The 24256-nt window shown below is 43.9% G+C and overlaps 1 protein-coding gene across 3 annotated transcripts in view; it reads left to right on the forward strand.

Annotated features, from left to right (window-relative positions):
• Positions 1-15428: 15428 nt before the first annotated feature.
• The window catches only part of Dnajc6 (DnaJ heat shock protein family (Hsp40) member C6), a 153141-nt gene continuing 144313 nt past the window's right edge, over positions 15429-24256 (forward strand). The window contains exon 1 of one of the 3 annotated variants that reach the window (XM_051188240.1): positions 15429-15654. In XM_051188240.1, the coding sequence (XP_051044197.1) occupies positions 15540-15654 (115 nt within the window). In that variant the 5' untranslated portion in view covers positions 15429-15539. Of the gene's footprint in view, positions 15655-15865; positions 15887-24256 lie in introns of those variants that run through there. The other 2 variants (XM_051188243.1, XM_051188244.1) reach the window with 2 other exon arrangements.

A 24256-nucleotide genomic window follows, 5' to 3' on the forward strand; every position in this document is an offset into this window, starting at 1 on the left:
GACACGAAGAACACCATAAATCAGAAATGCAAGACACAAGAAAGGCGCTGTAAGTAAGAGTTAATAGAGGAACACAAAGTGAGACAAGAGGCCTTGGAAGTAACTCTCAAGGAGAGTCCAGGGTCTGGTGAAGTGGCTCAGTGGCTAAGAACACTGACTGTTCTTCCAGAGGACCCAGGTTCAAATTCCAGCACCCACATGGAAGTTTAAAATGGTCTGTAAGTATGGTTCCATATATATGAGTCCAAATTCAACCAGGCGTCCAAAGAAGGCATGGAGAATGAAAACTCAAGGGATTAGAACAAAATGATAAAAAGGTGAAATGTTCAGGAAGGAAATATGCATAGGGATGGAGAAGACCCAACACACTTAAAAGCCAATCCTCCAGAAGAGGAGAACAAAACCATGACTCAAAACCAACATTCAAATTCATAATGCAGTATAGCTTATAAAACAGGTTTAAAAACTGGACGGGTGTTGGTGCGTGCCTTTAATCCCAGCACTGGAGAGGCAGAGACGGGGATCTCTGTGAGTTCAAGGCCAGCCTAGCCTGCAAAGCAAGTTGCAGGGCAGCCAGGACTGTTACACAGAGAAACCCTGTCTTGAGAACTAAAACGACAAGTCCTGAACCTACACATTGATTTAATTCAGATCTTGGTTTTAAAATTTTTTAAGAAACAGAAAAAACAAACAAACGAAAAAACAAAAACGTGGGCTTCTGTGCAGAAAGTCCAAGCAATTCATACACAGGCAGAACAGCAGGGGAATCATGAAGAATGGAAACATCCAGCTCGATGATCTTCAGTAGACAGGCGTATGGATAAGGAGTCTTCAAATATGCAAGGAGTCCTCACTTACGACTCTGTTACTGCTTGATGACAAGCGTCACTGAAACTGGGAGATGGGCGGAGGGGGTACAGCAAGAACTGTGGCATAGATACAGTTTAACTGAAGAGACTAAAATGAAAGTAGTCCTAGAGGAGTAGAAGTGGTGTTGAGCAAAAGAAAAAACGAGAAAGAAGCAAACAGGAGAGCATGCTAAGTGAATGACTCTAGGTATAGGAAGTAGGGGGAAGAGGAAGGGATTTGTTTAAAGCAACAAATCAACTAGTTCAAGCCTAAGTGAAAACAAGAGACTCCCTTCGTGCCAGGATGGTTTGTGGGAAAGGGAGGCGGCCCAGAAAAGACAAAACTGTGTCCGTGTGGAAGCAAAGGAAAGGAAGGTCAGTCACCATGGTGGAGATTTCTTTCCCCTCTCATTTTAAATACGAGAAGTTTGCTGTTGGTTACAGAATTTCTCAGGGACCAGTAAAGGGATGGATAAAATGGCTCTTTGTTCTTCACAAGAACAGCTCTTCAGTGTGATGGAGACGGTGTTTCTGAGCAGGTGATCTCAGGTCAAGAAGCTGTGTGAGAGCCAAAAGCAGAAATAGATGCAGCTAGCAAACTGTTTGCAAGGTGTGACTCATTTGTGGGGAGCTACTCCCCAAATCTAAAGTTTAGAAGGACAGCCACGTAAACAGTTGCGATCGTCATCATCATTGGTGATTCAGCTTGGCCAGCTGATTCTCAGTGTTCCAGTTCTGAAGAGAGAGTTTAACAAAAGGGGGAGGGGCAGTTCCTGAAACCATAAAAAAGAAAAGAACTCCAAAAACAAGATCTAGTAAAGCTGAGCCTGAAAACCTTGATGAACAGCCCCTGTCTGTCTGTTGTCCATGTGGAAAGGACCTCTTCTAATACCAGAGAAAAGGCTTCCTAAAGTTGATGGCAAAGAAAGAAAAAATGGGTGGAGTATGGGGGAGGACAGAGGTGTGGTTCACCTGACTCCCAGCCACTTCCTACAGAGAAGACTATTAGCTACTGGGTCTCACAGGAATAGTAAAGAAAGAGGACATTATTGAATTCCTAAATACAAATCAAGGAACTGTTTCAGACATAGTAAAATCCTCAGTATTAGAGGCACAAGACTCAGAGAGCTCAGAGAATGAACTGTCAAGAGGCAAAGGATGGATCGAAGGGATGAGAGTGAGTTGAATAAAATAAAAGAAAGTCAAATGAAGTCCAGTTATAGTAGGAGGAAGAGGAGGAGGAAGAGAAAGAACATAGACATGTGATAGACACACCTGAGAGACCAGACAGTAAAGAGAAAAGGAAGAGAAGGTTAAAGCCATACCTGATTGCAAAGAGAAAGACATCAGAAAGAAACCTAGAAAAACATGATAAATACAATAAAAACAAAGTGAGGAAAGGAGGTAAATCAAAAGAGAGAGATGAGGTCAATGAGAAAAGAAAGGTGACAGGAATTCTAGAAAAGTTTGCTTCTAAAGGAAAAGATCAGGGAAGGGTCAGAAGTCAATAGAAGATAAACAGAATCCAAAGTAGGGAGCAATAGACCAGCCAAAGCAAAGGGTAGCCATAGGGACCACAGTCCAGCCAAAGCGAAGGGTAGCTAGAGAGATCACCGCCCAACCAAAGCAAAGGGTAGTCGTAGAGACCACGTTCCAGCCAAAGCAAACACAGTAGAGCAAGGGCCCATGGCAGGAGTAGGCACAGAAGCAAGAGCAAGTGATCTAGAAGTCATGAAAGATATCTCAGCAGAAGCAAGGAATGCTGTAGATAGAGAGGAGTACGAGAGGAGGGTCGCAAAGCTGAGAGAGAACACAGGACAATGGAAAAGGCAAGAGAAATTCTCATAGCTCAGAGAATATAAGGAAAAGTAGAAACAGAGAGAGAAAATAAAGGAACCAAGAAGATAAGGATTTACAAAGAAATGAAAATTCCGAGGGTGAAAAGATGTCCTCTAAGGACCCTGATCATAGTAGCTCAAATAGTAACGGGGGGGGGGGGCTGAGAGACCAAAGTCAAGAATTCCATTGTTTACTTTCCTGACAAATGCAATTTAAGGAAGAGAGGGTTTATTTTGGCTTACAATAGGAAGTACTATTCACTACAGACAGGTAGTCAAGGCAGTGGGAGCTTGCAACAGCTGCTTACATTGCATCTACAGTCAGGAAGTAGAGAGAGATGGATACAAATGTGCAATCCACTTGTTCCCTTGTATAGAGGCCAGAATTTCAGCCTAGAGAATGGGACCACCCAAAGTGGGCCAGTCTTCCCACCAGTCTTCCCACACTAGTAACCTAAGCAAGATAATCCCCAACAAACTCACCCAGAGGCTTGTCTCCCAAGTACTTCTAGCTCTCATCAAGGTAACAGTTGAGATCAAACATTTTTAAAAAGTATAAAAAATACAACTAAGCAGTCAGGACAACAAATTGCAGTTCTCCATGTAGAAAAATAAGGAGGCTGGGAAGGCCAGGTCCTGATTGGTAAAAGAACGAAGATCAGAGGGCCAAGAAAATGACCATGTACAACAATGAACAACACACATACACACAAATAAAATAAAACAAGCAGGCAAGCAAATAAATAAATAAATAGATAGATAAATACACACTGTGGTTATGAATCAAGGTCCAGCAGAGATGAGGACTCACTCATGTAGATAAGTGAGTTGGAGTTGTAAAAAGTTGTAACTTGTAAACTTGTTTCCTTCCTGTCTCAAATTTTAAGTTTTCAAAACTTGCTGTTAAATCTACCTCTTGCTGGTTTTGTTACTCAGTATCAAGTTTATAGGATTGGTATAAACAGAACTGCACTATATTTTGAAAAGGAAATGTTTACAAGTCCACAAATGAAAAGAAAGTCTTGTTTTCTGACTTGATTAGGCAAAGAAAAGACTGAGCTAGAAAAGAATTTGATCATGTTGTTCACTATTCTAGATTAAAGCACCTTTGTATTGTGTTTCTTGAGAGGGGGTAGACATTTTAAAAAACAAATTTTTTAAGTTTTTTTAAGTTTTTTGTTGTTTTGTTTTGTTTTAAGCAGGGTTTCTCTGTGTAACAGTACTGGCTATCAGGCTGGCCTCAAACAGAGATCCACCTGCCTCTGCCTCCCAAGTGCTAGCATTAAAGTTGTATGCCACCACTGCCTGGCAAATTCATGCATTTTCTTTGTTTAAATATGGAAACTGTAACAGAAGGGATTAAGAAACCTGCACTTATTTGTGTACAACTATAATCCCAACTGCTCTGGAGGCTGGTAAGGGGATTCAAAGTTGAAAGCCTGTCTGGGTGAGTACAAAGTCAGCCTGGTAATGTAGCCTTATCCTGTCTCAAAATAAAAATTTTTAAAAAGATGATGGTGAGAATATAGATCAGGGAAGGTGGGTAGTCTGTACCCAGTGTCATAAAAAAGGAAAGAAAATTATTATTTTTTTGCTTTTGTTTTTTGACAGTATTGCTATGTAACCACGTCTGACTGGAGAGCCTAAAACTCTTAGGGATCCTCCTGCCTCTGTCTCTAGAGTCCTGGGATTAAAGGCACAATCACCACCCCAGGCAGTTCATACCTTTTCCAACATAAAACATTTTTCCACCCAAAATTGATGTTTAGGTTTTTTTTTATTAATCCACAGAAAATTTTAAAAAATATAAAGAAAATCAAAATAGACATTCCTGGAGCTATTCACTTAGAGCCAATAAATAAAATTTCTTCCATATTTGTTTGCTTCAATTTTTTGGCTAAAACCATTAAAAAAATCATTTTGCTTATTTGTGTGTGTGTGTGTGTGTGTGTGTGTGTGTGTGTGTGTGTGTGGTGCCTGTTCATATGCCACATTGTGCATTTTGGGGAGACTGGGGAACAAATTTCAGGAGCTAATTTTCTCCTTTTTTTTAAAAGATTTTTTAAAAATTTATTTATTATGTATGCAGTGTTCCAAAGGGCACCAGATCTTATTATAGATGGTTGTGAGCCACCATGTGGTTGTTGGGTATTGAACTCAGGACCTCTGGGAGAGCAGCCAGTGTTCTTAACCTCTGAGCCATCTCTCCAGTCCTGATTTTTTCTTTCTATTGTGGGCCTCAGGGATTGAATTTAGATTTATCAGGTTTATACAGCAATTGACTTTACAGAGATCTTGTCATTGGTTCAGACTTTTGAAATGTGCAGGCACCAGGAAACCTCACCTAGGTTCATAGCTGTGGTCAGAGCTGGAATACTGGGACAATGTTTTGTCCTCGGAGTGGAACTACTGTGGAATCTTCATGGTTGCTACATCTTGGTGTGATGGAGCAGTGATGGTTTAAGATAGTGGGGCACTTCCCACAGTTAGTAGTGTGTGAAGCCGTGAGTGAGGTCAGTGGGTTGTGCCTGAAAATGGATGTGCTTCTGGGAGAGGCCTGGGCCCCCTCTCCTATCCTCACTGAGTTCTGGATCTCTATTGCACCACCCACACTGTGGCTGTGGCCACTTTGGCCCTGGTATCTGTGGGATCAGTGAGAGACCCGGCTGTTTGAGAAGACTCAAGCAGTTCTTGTCATACCATGTACTGAACTCAGTAGAAGCTGGGCACTCTGAGCCGGGAAAGCAGGAATGGCTCTTTTAAGGGTCCTCTCAGCCATCTCTTTACCCAGCAGGTGCACTCAGATCCCTACTGTAGGATTTTGGGTTTTGTTCTTTTGTTTTCTAGTTTGGATTTTTTTTTCCTCCAAAATTTCCCTAAATTACCCAGAGTTCCCTGGAGCTCCTCCCATCATCCCCTCTTGATAGCTGAGGTTACAGAAGCCTGTAACTGTACCTATGCCATTTAAGTTAGAATCTTCTAAAGCAAAAGATCTTTAAAATAAAGATCTGTCTTCAAGACAAATTTGTTAATCTGTTTCATTTTCAAATATATCACAATACTCTCCCACTGTTGAAGTTTTATATTTTTTCATAATTGTGGAAATATTTAATAGAATGCATGCTTGCTTTTGTCATGTCAGCTTTGAAATGCTCATCACAAATGCCTGCTTATGCTTTTTTGGTTGAGATCATGAAGGCAGTTTTTTTTTTTTTTTCATTTCCTGTGGTCCATCTGAGACAAAACACTAGAAAATGATGACACACATTCTGCCCATGGGAAACACGTGCATAGAAAGTGCCAAGTGCCATGGGGAGCTCCTTCCCTTGTTACATGCCTGTCTTCCTTCCTTCTTTCCTTCCTTCCTTCTTTCCTTCCTTCCTTCCTTCTTTCCTTCCTTCCTTCCTTCTTTCTTTTTCTTTGTTTTATTTTGTTGTTTTATTTGTGTAACTGCCCTGGCTGTCCTGGAACTCTCTCTGTAGACCAGGCTTGCCTCAGACTCACAGAGATGCAGCTGCCTCTGCCTCCTGAGTTCTGTATTTTAATTTTTTTTTTTAATATCAGGGAATTGGTAAGAGTTTAGTAAACAAGCAGGGGCTGGGAGAGGGATGACTAATGATCCCCTGCTTGTGTGCTGGCCTGGCTGGGAGTTCAGTGTTCTTCTGATCTGCCTTATTTGTACATTCCTTTCCATTTCATGTGGACATAATGACATTTATTGTGAATTTATATTTGCTTTTGATGTTGTCATTATAAAACACGTATTTCTTCTACCTTATCATTTTCCTCCCTATTTTTAGTTATTTCATAGTCATCGAATATGCTGGTGCATCATTTATTGTATAGTTGGATTTTAAAACATTTTTTACTAAATGAAAAGCTGTTTATCTGATTTTAAAAAGAATACAAATTAGTATATATATATGAAGTTTGCACAGTATAGAGAAATATAATTTCATGCCTTTAATTCTTTTACCAAGAAAGAGATTAAAAATTTTGCTTCCTTATCTTGATGCACTCCATTTCTCAGTCCATAATCTGTGCTATTAATAACAATAGTAACAACAGCATAAAAATCCCCATGTGTTATATAAAGCAAAGAATGTCTTGTATGACTTTTTAAAAGGATGTATTTTATTATTTCATGTGTATAAGTTTTGTCTGCATGCATGTTTATGTACCACACATGTGCTTGGTGCCTATGGAGGTCGAAAGGACATCAGGTTCCTTGGGATGGGAGTTCAAGGCAGTTGTGAGCGGCTATGTGGGTGCTGGGAATCCAGCTCAGTAAGAGTAACAAGTGCTCTTAACCCTGAGTCAACGCTCCAGACCTAAGATATGTGCAGGTGTATGTGTGTGTGTGTGCATATGGGGGGACAATCTTGGGTGTCATTCTCAGGAAAGTTATTCATCTCTTCTGAGACAGGGTCTCTCATTGGCTTGGAGCTCAGCAATCAGGCCACACAATATCAAGGAACCCCACAGCATCACCCCTACAGGTATAGTCTCAAGGAATCTCACAATATCAGTCTAAAGTAGAGCTTTCTTTTCTCTTGTTTCAAAGAGCTGGAAGCTGCTGTCAATCCAGCTGAGATTTTTGTTTGTTTGAGATAGCATCTTATTATATAGTTCAGCTGTTCTGGAACACAGGAACCTCCTGCCTCCACCTCCTGAGGGCTGGAATTACCTTTTGATTCTTAAGTACCATGTGAATGTTAAGGGCGTCTATCAGCATAGGCCAAGGTACTTACCTTTCTGTGGAATTCTTGGTGGCCAATTTTCACAGTTGTCCCTGTCCGTCAATCTACTGGCTTTTACTACCGCTTCTCCACCCTGCCCAGGGCACAGGACTCATGGCGTGCTTCTGCTCCCTACAGAGCACTCCCATTCCCACCTTTTCATGATTCAGCCTCAGGCACAGGTCACTGGGACCCTCCCTCTACAACCCTCCGCCTCCCTGATCCCTATCTCCACATAGCCCTACAGTTTTTTTTCCTCTGTCCTCTCAGTTTGGTTCTCTCCCTCTTTAACAACCAATGATTGATAAGAAGAAATGGGTACCATTACTCAGAAAATCAGCACACATAAAATGCTAACTAATATCACTCAGAAGAATTTGCATGGCGCCATCAAATAATCTTAGTTGGGTTTTGTGGTTGGGAGATGATGACATGCAGCTACAGCTAATCTTCCCATGAAAATAGTCACTTACTAGGATGTTGCCAGCAGCACTTGCCAGTGTCAGGCATTTATTTCAGCTGTACATGGGAATAGAAGGACTGAACTGATGAAACAAACATCTGGAGTGTCTCAGTTCTGGGTCTGGTAAAGGCATTTCTTGCTGGCTCTGCTATTTTATGTGATTTGTATCATGTTGGTGGTTGAACCCTTTCTTAGAGGAATCACAGACAAAAGTTTCCCCTCTGGGCACGGATGGCAAAACAAAGCAAGATTCCATCAGTGCCCAGGTGGGGGAGCCAGTGAGCTACTGGGCTAACTTCCAGAGTGTGAGTGAATAGTTACTTACTGGAGTGTGGATGACCCCCAAAGCAACTGCCCCACCAGGAAATCCATTTCAGCATGAATGATGACTTCCCCATAGCTACATAGATGAAGACCCTGCTTTAGTTTACTTTGCTCATACTAGGCTGGGGTCCAAGAGGATCTGTGCAACTGGGGTAGAATTGCATATGGTGGGCTGGGAAGTACAGCAAGGGAGCTCTGGGAATCTCCTGCCATCTCTGAATGAGCTGCAGTGGTTAACAGGCCCAGTGCTGTGGGTCTCTTGCAGGTTGTCAGAGCTGCTCTGATGAAAATGATAGCTGTTGTGCTGGAAAACAGCACTCCACAACATTGCAGGGACCTTGGCTCCCACCATCTCCGCCTCCATCAAGTTGAGTTGGGCAGAAGAAAAAGCTAAGTAGGTTGCATGAGAGTGTTCAGAGGCCAGACCTCCATTGGTGTGCATATTTTACCTCTAGTCCTTTATCCAGTCTTGGTCCTGAAGCTGCGAACACCATAGGACCCGGCTCTCTTTGCACTGACTGGACAAGATTGGCCGATTTATCACTGAGCAAAGTGATCCACAAGAATTTGGTAGGGTTTTTGTTTTTGTTTTTGTTTTTGTTTTTTTTTGTTTTGTTTTTTTGAGATAGGGTTTCTCTGTGTAGCCTTGGCTGTCCTGCTATAGACCAGGAACTCAGAGATCCATCTACCTCTGCCAGCTGAGTGCTGAGATTAAAGGTATGCCCACAATTTAGTGGTTTGTATAGGACATTAGCTCAGAAGTAAGTAGTCCCTCCAGGTCTTCCATGCCAAGCCTGATGCTCTTTCCCTGGGCGTAGCTGGAACACAGCAGGTGCTCAGAAGTGGTTTTGGGGTTTCTGATGGTTTTAAGATGAGACCACATTCAGACCTGGCGGCATGCCCCTCTTCCTGTGCATGTTCCCCATTTAATGGGCATTTTCCATTCACATAGGGAGTTCAGTCAGCATACTGTATCTGATCATTGGTAAGAATCTGGCAGAGGAGATTGTCTGAGGGCACTCACGGTGCTATAGCCTTGAGAGACAACCTTGAACAACTCCACACACCTTGCAGTGAGTGTATTCTTTCCATCACGAAGTGGGGTGTAGGGCTCCCTGTAGAACAGCTGAAGGAAACAGTTTGCTGAGCACTTCTGAGCTAAGGCTTGAAGGGAGGCCAGCATCTCTGCCTTCCTGCATTTTGAAACCCAGCCATCACTAGTGAGGAAGACAACCCAGCCACTTGCAGAAAAACCAAGGATTTTGGCAGAGCTCCTAGTGACCTCCAGCACCATCTTGTCAGCGGTAAGAGTAAGTCATCCTAGAGTGGGGACTTGGAGTCTTGAGCCTGAGCAGCTGTGGCTATGGAGAGCTGCTTCTGTGAGTACTGCCCAGCCCACTGAACCACCGTTGCTGTTTTCAACTACCGAGAGATGGTGGATTACTGGGCAGTAATAGGTGATTGAATCAAGTTTCTTAGAAGCCCCGAAACATTTCACCTGAAGAGGGTCCCCTCTTTGCACAACTACTGCCACTATTTAAGTTGTCCCAGGAGTAGAGTGGGAGTTTTACACAGATGTCACTCTTTGTTGTAGTTACTTTTCTATTGCTGTGAAGATACGCCGTGGCCAAGGCAACTTATACAAGAAGCATTTAGTCCGGGATTCAATTCATGGTTCCAGAAGGTTAGCGTCCATAGCCATCATGGCAAGGAATATGGCAATAGGCAGGCAGACATAGTGTTGGAGCAGTAGCTGAGAGCTTACACATTGAGACACCAATCATGAGCCAGGGATGTAGAGAAAGAGCTAACTGGGAATGGTGTGAGTCTTTCGAAACCTTGAAGACCACCCCAGTGACATACCTCTTCCAAGAAGGCCACGCCTACTAATCCTTCCCAAACAATTCCACTAACTGTCAGGGAAGGGATGGGTGGATGGGGTGACAAAGCATTCAAATATAGGAGCTTATGGGGGCCATTCTCATTCAAACCACCGCACCCTTTAATCTTGTGAACTTGGAGAACTTGAGCTTGAACAGCAGATTTAGGTGGGATTATGTTCAGCTTGTTCCCTTCAGTTCCCTATTGGAATTGACATTCATCCAGAACTCAGTGACTTCAGAGGCACTGGCAGTGGGAGACAGTACAATATAGTTCATATCCTGGAATATTCTGGAAGGGGGTGTGTGGGTAATGGGAATGTTTAGGCATAATAGAAGAAAGGAGGATTTGCAGGATGGAGCTTGTAGGATTTGACCTTTATCCCAGATCAAGGCCTTCTCATGCCTCTATCATTACACACACACACACACACACACACACACACACACACACACACACCACTTCATTAGTTGAAAACAAAAAAACGACATAAAGCCTGTCACTGCTTTTCTAAAGGACATGGTGTTATAGCAGGCTATTGTCACAAATCTGAGCCCATTGGCTCTAGAGCGTTGAATGCACTAAAATTATTACAAGTACTTCTCACCACTTTTACTTCATGGATGAGGAAACACAGGTTGAGCAGGTAGGCAAAGGTGCTAGGATTGTGCTGTTCCCACAAGGCAAAGTTATAATTCTCACAGTGTACTCCTTCCTTCTGTTATCTCTTTAGATACCCCATACCTGCCTGCCACAAACACACACATGTGCACGTACATGCATGCACACACACACACAAACCCATAAGTGCACACATGCATGAACCTACACATTCCTTAAATCTTATTAATTTTGAGAACTGAAATTAGTATTTCTTATTTCTGATAATTAGCTTTGTAAGCTTTGTAAGCAGAATGACATGAATGGAATTTATTTTTTTTCCCTCTCTCTTTGCACAGTGAACTAAATATACAATTAAGTGGATTTATTTGGTTTTCATTTTTCACATTTGAATTTTTACATTATTTGTTTGTGTGTGTGTAGTGTATGTGTGTGTGTTGTGTGTGTGATATATGGTGTGTATGCAAGTGTGATGTGTGTGATGCTTATGGGTGTGTGGTGTTTATGTATGTGGGTGTGTGTATGTGGTATGTGTGGTGTGTATGTGTGTGTATATATGTATATGGTGTGTGTGTATGTGTGTGCATGTGATGTGTATGGTGTATGTGGTGTTTATGTGTGTGGTATGTGTGTATGGAGTGTGTATATGTGTGTGTGTTGTGTGGTGAGTATAAGTGTATATGGTGTGTCTGTCGTCTATGTTGTATGTGTAAGTGTGATGTGTGTGGTGTGTGTATGGTGTTTATGTGTGTAGTGTGTGTACATGTGTGTGTATGTATATGTGTGTGTATGTGTACATGGTGTGTGTGTGTGGTATGTATATGTGTATATGGTATGTGTGTATGGTGTGGTGTGTATATGTGTGTGTTTGTGCATATGGTGTGTATGTATATGTATATGCTGTGTGGTTTGTGTGTGTGTTGTGTATATGGGATATGTATGTGTGGTGTGTGGCATGTATGTGTGGTGTATATATGTATATGTGTGTTTGTGTGTGTGTGGTGTGTATTGTGGTGTATGGTATGTGTGTGTGGTGTGTGTATATGTGTATGTTTGTGTATATGGTGTGTGTGTGTGTGTGTGTGGTTGTGTGTGTGTGTGTGTGTGTGTGTGTGTGAGGTCAGAGGACAGTTTGAAGGGGCCCGTTCTCTTTTTCTACTATGTGCGTCCTGAGAGAATGAAGGTCACTGTACTTGGCAGCAGGTGCCTATATCTGACAAACCATCTCACTATTCCACATTTTCTTTCTTTCTCTGCCTTACTGTATTTTCAGTCCACATTTTTGATCTTTGAAAAGAAATTCTTGTCTCTAAGCTCCTAAATGTGCCTCAGGGCGCTTGGATGTTTTCACTCAGGCTGAATTCTCTTCTCATGGGCTTCCAGGGTTTGTTGAAGAGAGCCCATTCTACCCTCCCCCATCTATCTGTGGCTTGCTTTAACTGTGAGAAGCAGATGCTTCTGACCTTGTCCAGCTCTGAGCTGGAAGAGTGTCAGGAAGTCACACAACGTTTGGAAGAAAAAGGAAAATAAGTCTCTCTGATTTTTTCCAAACAAATAAAATCTTTCTGCTTGCATGCTGTCTGCCTCTGTCTGAGGCAGACTCTCATTCTGTAGTCTAAGCAGGACTTTAACCTGTAATGTTTCTCCCTCTGCCTGCCAAGTGTGGAGCTATAGGTACATACTACCACACCTGGCTTAACCAGTAAGTGGTAAGCAACTTGGTCTATTCAGGTGCATCAGAGCCCAAAGAGATGCAGACAATGCGGATGCCAAGGGGAGTCTTACTGGCCTGGGATGGTATTTCAGAGCTAGCTGGTAAGACTTGGCACATATAGGTTAGTATGATGGGGTACACAGGAAGGGCCATCTAGGACATCTGGTTACACCCCTTCCTTGATGGGAGATGCATATATATATATATATATATGTATATATATATATATATATATATATATGTTTCTCATACTGGTTAATGAATAAAGCACTGTTGGCCAATAGGAAAGGAAGATAGGAGGAACTACGAGACAAGGAGGAAATAGGAAGTAGTAAGTAAGGAGCCAAGATGGAGAGTCTGGAGAAAGCAGTATGCTGGCCGGCTCCCCGGTAAGAGAAATACATAGATCAGCAGAAATTGGTTAATAATTAAGACAGAGCTAGCCGAGAAGAAACAAGTAACTGGGCCAACAGCATTGTATCAAATACAGAGTCTCAGTGTGTTACTTGGGGCTGGCGCGGGGCAGCAGGACAAGACCAGGCGATGGGTGGAAAAACTGTATTCCTTACACTTCCTTTAATGAGAATGGGCATAGAGGTGATGGTTAAAGCAGGGGAAGCTGCATAACCATATTCACAGATGTCTTCACTAACACAAATTAGATACACGAGTTCTAACTCCAAGACTCTCCATGCCCCGAGTTAAGAAGTCACACAAACTGGGGAAACCTTGTCTAGGGAATTAGTAGATTACATGCCACAAACGTTCCTGAATAGCTCTGTTAAATAGATGATTTGTTCAAAGGGCCAGTGTCTTCAGTTTGGAGGCCATGGAACCTGAAAATTGGTGCGGAAGAAATCTGTTTACTGTTTACTGGACACACACACACACACACAGACTTTGTGTGTAAGAGAGAGATCAATCTATCTGCTTCCTAGTCTCTCCCACTGAGCTTTCATTTTATAGCTATATCTTCACTTTTCTGCATTGCAAATTAATCAAATAGGGCTGCCCTATAATTGCTGTGTAGGGTTAATTATTTAGACCATCAAGGGCCTCTTTGATATCATGGAGGTTATATCCTTGCCCTTGTAACTTCTCAGAGTCATCAGGCCTCTACCTTAGGTGACTGCTGGCTTCCTCAAGGGGGAAAGAGTGATGAGTAAGTCAAACGTGGTCTTGGAAACAGCCTAATGATGCAATCTCATTTTATATACTGGATTGAACTATCTGAAATTCAGATATGCCTTTGATTGAAGCGCTGAGGGGGCAGAGACACAAGGATCTCTGCAAGTTTGAGGCCAGCTTGGTCTACATAAAAAGTTCCAAGATAAACTATTACTACCTACATAGGGAGACCTTGTCTTAAACCAAGTTTTTGTTTTATTTTGTTTGTTTTTTTTTTGTGTGTGTATACACGGCATAGTGTACACATGGATGTTAGAGGACAACTGTTGGGAGTTGGTTTCCCCGTCTACCTTGCTGAGGCAGGGTTTTTCTTTTTTCTGACTCTCTTTGCACTGTAGGCTAGCTGGGCTGTGAACTTCTGGCTGTTTCTACTTCTCATCTCACAATAGGAGTGTTGGATTACAGACCTGAGCCATGGCAACTCCCAGCTTTTTGTTGCTTCTGGAGATCAAATTTGGGTTGTCAAACTTGTGTGGCAAGTGTTTTCACCTGCTCGGCCCAGATATATATTTTAAAACATTTACTTGCATTTATCTTTTTCTTCTTAGTATTGCTACTGCTGTTTTGTAGCTCAGGCTGGTCTTGCATTTGCCATCCTCCTGCCTCAACCTCTTCAGTACTAGGATTATAGGCGTGCACCAACAAGCCAAACACTGAACTGCTCTGAACTTTGGTCAGACATTGGTTGGGAGTCTATTGGAGGATATACTTCCTGGTGACTTATTCAGTCACATTGATCTATGTGTCTTGTTCCTTAGCAAGTACCCTATTTTGTTACAGCCCTGAGAACATACTCAGGACCTTGAACATTTACAGTGTGAACATTCCGACTCTGAATACTACACTGTTTTGATGCCTGGGCTGTAAGTGATTTCTCCCATTTTAGTTTTTACCTTTACTGTGTCTTGGTCCTTTATTTTGAAATACTTCAACATATATTTTCTAAAATTGAGGAGTTTTTAAGGTAACTATGGGACAGCTACTGCTAACAAATATATAATTAAAATATGGTTATTTTTACCAGCCATATTTAATGGGTTAACCCATTAGTATCCTTTATAGCCTTAAAAACAACAAAAACACGAAATGCCTCTATGCCAGGGTGCAATCGAGGTGCAAAAATCGTGTTTGGTAATTAGCCGTGTCTTTTCGGCCTCCTCTGATATTGTACATAACCTTCTATGACATCAGCACCTTGGCAGAATACAGGACCCCATCTTAGGACTGTTGTCTTAATTTTCTGTTTACTTGGTGTTTCCTAACGTTAGATTATGTGTGTGTGTGTGTGTGTGTGGTGTGTGTGTGTGTGTGTGTGTGTGTGTGTGTGTGTTCAGGGTACAAGCCAGAGAAGCCTGGATTTCTTAGCACGTCATGGTCTGAGGAATGCAGTTTTCATCTGCCGTCACTGGTCACTGGTGATTTTAATTTTGATCACCTGACCCTTGTCTGATTTTAATGACTGCAAAAATCAAAAACAAACAAACAAAAAACCTGACAGTTTTATAATTTGACGGCTGTATAAAGAGATGTATGTTTAATTTCTAACATGTTCATTCATTGAGGCAGAGGACTCAGAAGCCGTCCTTTTAGCGCGCTACCACCTATGGGTAGAAGACTTACCCGTGGGAGCTTCGATCTTATGCTCGTTCCATGCTGTGAGATAGGATCGAGGCTCTCCCAGGGCTCGGGCATTAGCCTAGGACGCCTGGCTACTGCAGCAAAGAGCGCGTGTTCGTGGACGCGCACACCTGTTCGTGGCCAAGGTCCCGCGGGTCCCGCCGCCACTGGCGGACTGGATCGCCCCGCCGCAAGCTCCTCCCCCGTGGCCGCGTCCACCCAGCAGTGACCGGGCACAAGCAGACGCGCAGCGACGGCGGCGGCTACCCTGGGCCCAGGAGGCGGCGGAAAGGGGCGGGCGCACCTATGGGCGCGACCGAGGCCGGAGGCGCTAAGAGCCCGAGGCTGCTGTCCGCGCTGCGGCGGTGGCGCGCGGGCCGGCGGCTGCGGAGGACGCGATCGGCTCTCCGGGCGGAACGGGGTGAGTGCGCGCGGAGGGCACCGGGGCGGCGGAGGGCACCGGGGCGGCGGAGGGCACCGGGGAGCCTGCGGGCACTGGGACGCGGGGCAGAGGCCGGCCAGAGGTTCCCCAGGCTTCCGCAGGGCAGGAGCGGGTCCCGGTGTGCACCCCCTCCCCCCGCCCCGCGTCTTGTCTTCGGGCTTGGCTCTGCACTGGGGGATTCGTGTGTGACACGCGGCAGAATCTCAAGCAGGTTGGCTCCCCTTCTGGACCCCACACCTGGCCCAGCCCCTGCAGTGCGGTACCTTTGGGGGCATTGATAGGATTCCTCAGGCTCCCTTCCCGGTTCTCCCTATCTGTACCCATCCCACCACCTTTCCAACCTGTAAGCTCTGGGGGACTCTAGGTTATCCCAAAGCGCTGCTACAAGGAACTGCTTTCCAGGCAGTTCCAGGCTTTCCAGGCCTTGGTGTCGTCATCAGGACCTCTACTCAACAACTGCTCATCATTCCATTCATTTTTATCCAGTCCTTCTCTCTGCCTGGATCCGAGGGGAATAAGATAGGCAAAGCCCTGCATTTGAGACCATGTCTAGAGAAAGGGAGCCACCCATCCCTGGGAACTGGGTGTGCTGAGGAGGCCTGAGGCAAAGCCACAAGGGAACCAGCCCTAGACCTGTTGAGTTACTCCTGTAAGCGCCTAGGAAAGCAGTGTGGCCTCAGGGGAAGCAGCGGCATGGTTCCCAGGAGCTCAGCAAGGGCAAATGGAGAGTTGTAGGGCAAGGATTGAGGCCTGGGAGGAACGACATTTTATTTCACTGAGAAGAAAGGCTTCTGAGTAGTAAAAAACACGATGATCTATAGGCTCATGTTTTTCCAGCCGGCAGTGGCCATGCCCTCATCAGGCAGCCTGGCTGACTGCCACTCAAACGCGGTCTCTCCGGAAGCTTTTCCTGCCACCTGTAACCTCTTCTTTAGGATTTTTACTCTCTGCAGGGCGTTTGTGTCTGTCCATCTGGTATTACAGATCACACCCACCCAAGCCCTGTTTACTTTTCCCACCATTTGAAGCGTGCGGTTGGTACTTGTGTGTGTGTGTGTGTGTCCCTTTTTGTCTGTTTTGTCATCTAGAGATCTTTTCTCTGTGAAGCTGACATGCCTTGATTTCTAAAATGGCCGACAGATCCAGACCTGAGCCAGATTCCAACAGAGCCCTGTGGTGACATAGTCACCCTTACTCCATTGTTTTAAGTATCGAATAAATAAATGATTGACTAGGAAGAGTGAATAGCTAGAAGGTGCAGAAGATCAAAAGTCTTGCAAATATTTATTGCCATAGGCATGAGCTTTTGTGAGTGATAAAGAGACCCCCAGCCTGTCACCACCACCTTGCTGGCTTCTAAAGTTTGTTTTCCTATTTTAATTAACATACACATAAAACTTCTGCTTACAGCTAGGCTACCAAGATCCGTTGCTGCTGACACCCAGTGGGGCTAGGGACAATCAGCTTTTCCCCCCTAGGCTGTTGAGTCCAGAATGGCAAAAGGCACTCCCCCTACAATTGTATGCACCATCTGGTTCTGGGTAGGAAGGAATGGATAATTTTACAGTTCTACCTTCACGTTCAATCCCAGTACTTGGGAGGCAAAGGCAGGGGGATCTCTGTGAGTTCAAAGGCAGCCTGGTTTATAGTGAGTTCCGGGATACCCAGGGTTATATAGTGAGACCCTGTCTCGAGAAATACAAAATTAATTAATTAATTGATTGATAGATAAGTAAGTAAATAAATAAAATTCTATAATGAATGCACAGCATCCTCTGCCTTCTGCTTCTGTTGCTGGTTCCTATCTTGTGGTCCACCCATAGCTTTTCAGGCTGTACACCCCTGTACATTCCTCTTTTTGTTCCCTAGACATCCTGGGAATAAAACTACTGTGATATGACTAGTAAATGATAGTTTTTTTTTTTTTTGGTGTGTGCAAGAGGTTTATTGGGGGAGAAGGGGGGAGAGAAAGCAAAAGAACAGAAGACTAAGAAGGCTATCTTAGAGTGGGGACACAAGAGAGGCTGACAGACAGACAGAGCAAGAAGGGGTTAGGGATTAAATGACAGTAGATTAGTTCAAACAAGATCTTGCTTAGATTTTTATTTTTTTTTCTGAGATGTTCTCTCTCTCTCTCTCTCTCTCTCTCTCTCTCTCTCTCTCTCTCTCTCTCTCTTTGTTTTTTCCAGATAGGGTTTCTCTGTGGCTTAGGAGGCTGTCCTGGAACTAGCTCTTGTAGACCAGGCTGGTTTCGAACTCACAGAGATCTATCTGCCTCTACCTCCCGAGTGCTGGGATTAAAGTCATGCGCCACTACCACCAGGCTCTGAACACGGTTTACTATGTAGCTTTGATTGGCCCAGAGCTCTCTAGACCAGAGCTCACATAGATCCTGTGTCCTTTCCCAGTAGTGTGGGATAAAAGCTTCAGGTCACTGTACTCAGCCTTGGTCAGATCTTGAAAACAGGCCTGGGAGGAAGAAGGGTAGATGTTACTTATCCCCTCCATTTTGTACTTGAGAAGATAAATCAAGGGCTACTGAATGACTTGCAGGAGGCCTCATAGCAGGTAAATAGCCACATCAGGCCTCTCTGTTGACCTTTCTGCCACATCTCCCAGCACAGAATGAACAGATTCTCATGTTCTCACGGAGGGGAGAAGATGCACTACTTCATGATAAAAGAAACCCACTTTTATCTGGTTCCTATAAAAGGTGGCCTGAAGTTTTCTTCATGATGACATTGCTGTCACCTGAACATGTGGAGACATGTTCTTTGATGGTAGCAATGCTACAATTTTAGTCTGCTGCTACACAAAATAGACAGTGTGATCTTTGCCAGTGGCCCTTAATCTTCCTAAAACTCAGCCATTTGTCATCTGCAAAATGGGGATGCCAATTCCCATGGCATCTTGTAGCTGTGCTGATTAACCTTTGCCTAGTACACGAAGGCTCAGGAAAAGGCTACTTATTATTTTTATGAATATTAGTATATGTATTATACCTGAAATCTGGGTGATCATGGTACTGAGAAGTTTCGTGAGTTGTAGGAAGGACAATAACTTGAGTCTCACATGGGCAGCTGAATCTTCTGGGTTAGTGAGGCCTTCTGTAACAGCATGCTGCTATCTGCCAGCCCTCCTCACAAGTCATAGGGGAGAAAGGAAAAACATAGCTTCTAGGGACTCCTGGCATCTTCTAGTGCATGCTGCTCTTCCAGAGAACAAGAGTTTGGTTCCCAGAACCCATGGCATGACTTCCTGTAACTCCAGTTCCAGGGGATCCAATAATAGCTTCTAGCCTCTGTGGATACCAATCTCCATCCCCACATATACGTTTAATACAAATAAAATCTTCAGACATGTACTTTGAGTATTTATAACTGTGAGGACAATGTAAGTACTTAGAGTGACAATTACTGGATAAAAGGTGACATACTTTTGTTTTTGGTTGTTTTAAAGGATCTTACCACATTGACCTCTGAAGATTTGTGCTAATTTCTTCTGTCAGTGGTGAGATTCTTGATTCCTTTCTGTGCTCTGCTAGGCCCTTTTTTGTTTAAAATTTGGTAAGTTTACTCTCTGACAGTTTCATACAAGTATACAGTGCATTCTGATGGTGTTAGATATTTTAATTTTTGCCAGTGGATGTGTACAAAACAATGCTGTGGGCCCTTTCATTGCTTTGTGTTTTTGGAGACAGGTATCTCAGGCTGGCCTTGAATTTCTGACTCTCCTACCTCCACCTTCCAAATGCTGTATATATGCATGCTCCAAGTAGGCATGCATGATCATTACAACCAAGACCACCATGGTCATTTATCTTACAAAAAAAAAAAAAAAAAAGGAAAATAGTGACTGATTTTTTCACAAACATGGGCTACTCATTTGAGCCCCCATGGAAAACTTGATGCTGACCTTTCCCACTCTTTTATTTCATAGCTTGCCTTTTTTTTTTCTTTCTCTTTATAGGAATTCTTTAAATATTCTGGGCTCTAATCAGTTGCTTGATTTAGATTTAATGATATAGTGTTTTTGTCTTCTTCCAGTTCTGGGATCAAATTTAAGGCCTCTCCACGAATGGGAATACGATCAGGCTGTGTGGAGTGGAAGTTAACCCTTCCAGTGCCTCCATCCTTCCCAGAGAATGACTTTTAATCATACCCCAAAGCTGTTAGGTGTAGAAAAGGGATCCATTTGTTTCTGTTGCCAAGAGATGGCTCAAGCCTTTGGGATTATGCTAATCAGCCCCAGATCAGCTCACCCTGCTGGATTCTGAAATAAGCTAGTTCCTGGGAAGATACAGCTGGAACCAGCTCAGTCTGTACCAGTGGATATTATTCCAGGACAAGAAGAGAGCAGAACACATGTCTGTTAATCCCCAGCTTCACTCCTTGTTTCTAATAGTGTGTCTTTTTCTCTTTTAAACACATCAAATAGAGAGAATGGTTACTGGAATCAAATGAGATCACAAATATGAAAGGAGTTAAGGTGTGAGCAGATGGCTCAGTGAGGAAAGTACTTGCTGAATAAACAGGAGTACCGCACTTTAGCTCTTGAGCACCCATGTAAAAGCTGGGTGTGGCAGATCGTGTCTGTTGTTGTCACCCTCACTCCTGAGTGCACATGCATGTATATGTAATACGCACGCACGCACGCACACACACACACACACACACACACACACACACACACAGAGTCACACACATAAAATACAAGATAGCTAAGCCCTGGCAAATAATCAACACTTTGACTGACAGTCTCAGGCCCAATTCCTTCCCCTAACATCTGTTCCGCTTATAGATACATAACTGTTAAGGGAGGTTCTGCAAATCAGCCTTTAGGGATACAAATTCATGCCACACTGTTTTAGAGTCACAGAGTCAGAAACTCTGGGGATAGAACCTAGAAATCTGTCCTTTACTAATCCCTGCAGTAACCCCAATACAAGCTAAAATTTGTGAAACTGACCTGTGACAGAGATGAGGGCTTTCGTCAAGTGTGGGTCTAAGCCCTGTTTCTTCCATTTGCCAATACTGACATGAGTGAATTGCCAGTATTTCTTGGAGCTCGCAGCAATACAGGAGGATGTTCGGATGCTGCCCTTTCTTTCCAGAGCTGCTGTGAGATATGAATGACATGGACCTCCCTGGCTTGCTGCTTCTTGTCTTTACAGCTTCTGCCAACTCACCTTGCCTCTCACTCTATCATTTTTCTTGTCTAAGAATTGGGACTGTAACATATATGTAGTACTGTGTGCCAGCTAAAGAGCGCGTGGGCATACACACACACACACACACTCTCACACGTATGGGTGTGTGTGTGTATATATATATATATATATATATATATATATATATATATACACTTTTAAATTGTGTGCATGTGTATGTGTGCTTTTCTGGAAACCAGAGAAGCAAAGCTGCCAACCACTAGAGAGTTCCCACTCTATCAGTGTTGAGACTGAAGGGGCGATCGTGTCCTATGACTGCTACCTCCAAACTGCACCGCTCCTCAGACTGCCTAGATTGCAATGGTTCCTCTCTCCTCCAGCTATAGCACTCCCACCCCACCTCCCTAGCGCTGGGGTTAAAGGTGTGAGCTGTTTCTCTTTTAGACTGATGTGCTCTCACACAGCCCAGGGTGGCCTTGATCCATCTGCCTCTGTCTCCTGAGTGCTGGGATTAAAGATGTGTACCATCACTGCCTGGCCTCAATGGCTATAGCTAGCTTTGTACTTTGATCTCTAGGTAAGCTTTATTAGATCATAAACAAAATGTCACCACACTTGCCCCAGAGGTTCTGTCCTGTCTCTGGCCCTGTGGAAGTGTTGGGATTACTGATGGGTGCTACTGCACCTGGCTTTTTCCGGATTTAAGAGCTCAGGCTCAGGTCATCAGGCTTGCTTTGCTAGCACATTTCCCTCTGAGCCATCTTCCTGGCCAGAACAACCTTGTTTTACAGTCTCCATTTTATGAATAAGAAAAAGGCCAAAGCAGAGCAAGGGCAGATAATGCTCCCACAGTCACAGCTGGTACCCAGGGAACTTGAACCCGAGCTGCTTGATGTGAACACACATGCATTAAAACCACTGCTTGGCAAATGAGTTCTCCAGTAAACAGTATACAGATGGCAATAAAAATTAAGAGCCTGGCAAGTGGTAGGCATTGCACGGGTTAATTTCCTTCCTCTTGTCTGGTAGCTTGGCTTCTTGGGAACTCTGCCTTCCTTGTGGCCTTCCTGCCTGCTATTCTCCTGTGGTTAGTCTCGAGGCATACTCAGCTACACATCCCCACTGCTCAGCAGTCCACCCCCCACCCCCACCCCCGGTATTTTAACTTCTTAACCGCCATTTGGGTGCTCAGAGCAAACCAAACAGATTCAGCCGGGTGGAGATAGAACAAGTGTGATACTTCCGGAGAAGCTATTTCTCTTTTCTCTAGCATGCATGTGACTCACAAAGTGACTAAGAAGTGGCTTCTAACAAGACAGGGGCTGTGCAGAACTGCTGAGGGACTCAGTGGCTTGTGGAGTTGCTGGAAGCATTCCCTAAGTCCAGTTATTGAGACAGAGTGTCATGCCATGGCTGGCTATTTAGAACTGTGTTTTTTATGGTTCTTTTGAAGCTCCGGGTCAGAGACACCATTTAGTGGAAAGACTCAATCTTGTTCCTGAATGAGGCATGGTCTTGAGGCTAACTGTGGGGCAGGATGAAACTTCTGAGAGCTTGTCTGACCCTGACTAGAATGGTCTGAGGATCAGAGATATAAGGTTTTGGTAAATATTGTGTCATGAGGGGAATGTTAGATCCCTTTCCATTCAGTAAGACTTTCAAATCCCTTATTTTAAAAAGAGAAAGAGATATTCTGTTAGCCATATACAGTGGCCCAAGCCTGTAGTTCCAGTGCTCAGAAGTCCCAGATGGAAGAGCTGCTTAATCTGGGGCCCCATCTTAAAAAAAAGAGGAGGAGATAAAATCTGGGTGTGGTCCTGGGTCCCAGCACTTGGGTGGCTAAAACTGGAGGGTTGTAAGTTTGAGGTCAACCTGGGAATGTAGCTCAGCAGACAAAGGCACTTGCTGTACAACCCTGATCCCCTGTGTTCCATTCTTGGAACTCATGTAAAGCTGGAAGATACTAATACATTGCAGAGTAGTTCTCTGACATCCACGTGATCATCATGGCATGCACACATGTTCTCTTTCCCTCTCTCTCTTTCTCTCATGTATGTTCTCTCTCCCCCACACCATAAAGTAAGGAGCAGCTAAGGACAGATTAGAGATAGAAACATGAACCAAATATAATGAAATTGATATGGTTAAGGGGCTCACTGAGCAATACTTTCAACTTCTTTGCATGCCGGAAACCTTTCAGAAACAGCGTTTGGTAAAATGCAGATAGCCATAGAGAAGGTCACACTTAAAAATGTTTCTTCATTTGAAATATGAATGGCAGTTCTCCTTCCCTTCTCCCCACTTACTACTCCTTCCCTGAAATAAATACAGCTTGGGTGAGCTAGGCAGTGGTAACTGCTCCTTTATACCACAGGCTTTATCTCCTTCTCACAATAACCCCACACACTAATGACTATTTTCCATAGCTTGTGAGGAAAGCTAAGGCTAGGAGGGCTGACTCAGACACTCACATTAATCTTACAGCACTGTCTGTGACCTTCCCCCATGGCATGTGTCAAACTCTTTTCATGTTTGAAGCCACTATGCCTCACCCAGCCTTGGGAGATGGCCCCATTGCTATCTTCAACCACAGAGTTGGAATAGAAACTTATAGAGGCTCAATAATGGACTCCAACTTTCTCTAGGGACCAGTAAACGGCACAGCCCATGTTTAGCCCCAGACTATTCTGCCTCAGACCCCTTTTGCCCCCTACAATTCAGACCCAGGCCTGGCATTTGCCTGACTGATTCAGTAACCCCCCCAGCTGGAGGTCACAAACTCCATCGTGTTGTTCAGAACATGTGGTTCAGCGCTTCGTCTTCTTATGTTCAGAACAGCTCCAAAATGACGCGTATTACTGAGTGAAGGGAGGACATAGGAACCACAGCATCAGCCTCCTGAAGTGCTCCCACTTGGCATAGTTTGACTTAGTCCTTGGTGGAGGAGATGCCCAGTTGTTTGAGGTGATGTGTGGGCCTGAGGCTCAGAAGATGGATACTAAATGAACCCATTTGTGATAGTCAGCTTTCCATCACTGTAACAAAATACGTGAGATGACTTAGGAGGAATAGATTGTTTTAAACATTTTTTTACATTTATTATTCATGGGTGCATATGTGAATGAGGTCAGAGGGTAATCTTTGGGAGTCAGATCTCTCCTTCCACTGTGTGGGTTCCAGAGATTTAACTCAGGTCATCTGGTTTGGTAGCAGGTGTCCTTGTCCTCCGAGCCATTTCATTGGGCTGGGGAAAAGTTGGTTTTTTATTTCGGTTCCTGATAGGTTTGACCAATTGCTTTATGTCAGTGGCAAAGCAGCATATTATTGGGGATCACCTGACAAAGCAAAACCAGTTTATCCTGTTTCCAGAAAGAGAAAGAGGAAGGGGCTGTGGTCCCATATTCCTTTTTG

The sequence above is a fragment of the Phodopus roborovskii genome, unplaced genomic scaffold, assembly GCF_943737965.1.
Source record: "Phodopus roborovskii unplaced genomic scaffold, PHOROB, whole genome shotgun sequence".
In the NCBI taxonomy this organism is placed as follows: domain Eukaryota; kingdom Metazoa; phylum Chordata; class Mammalia; order Rodentia; family Cricetidae; genus Phodopus; species Phodopus roborovskii.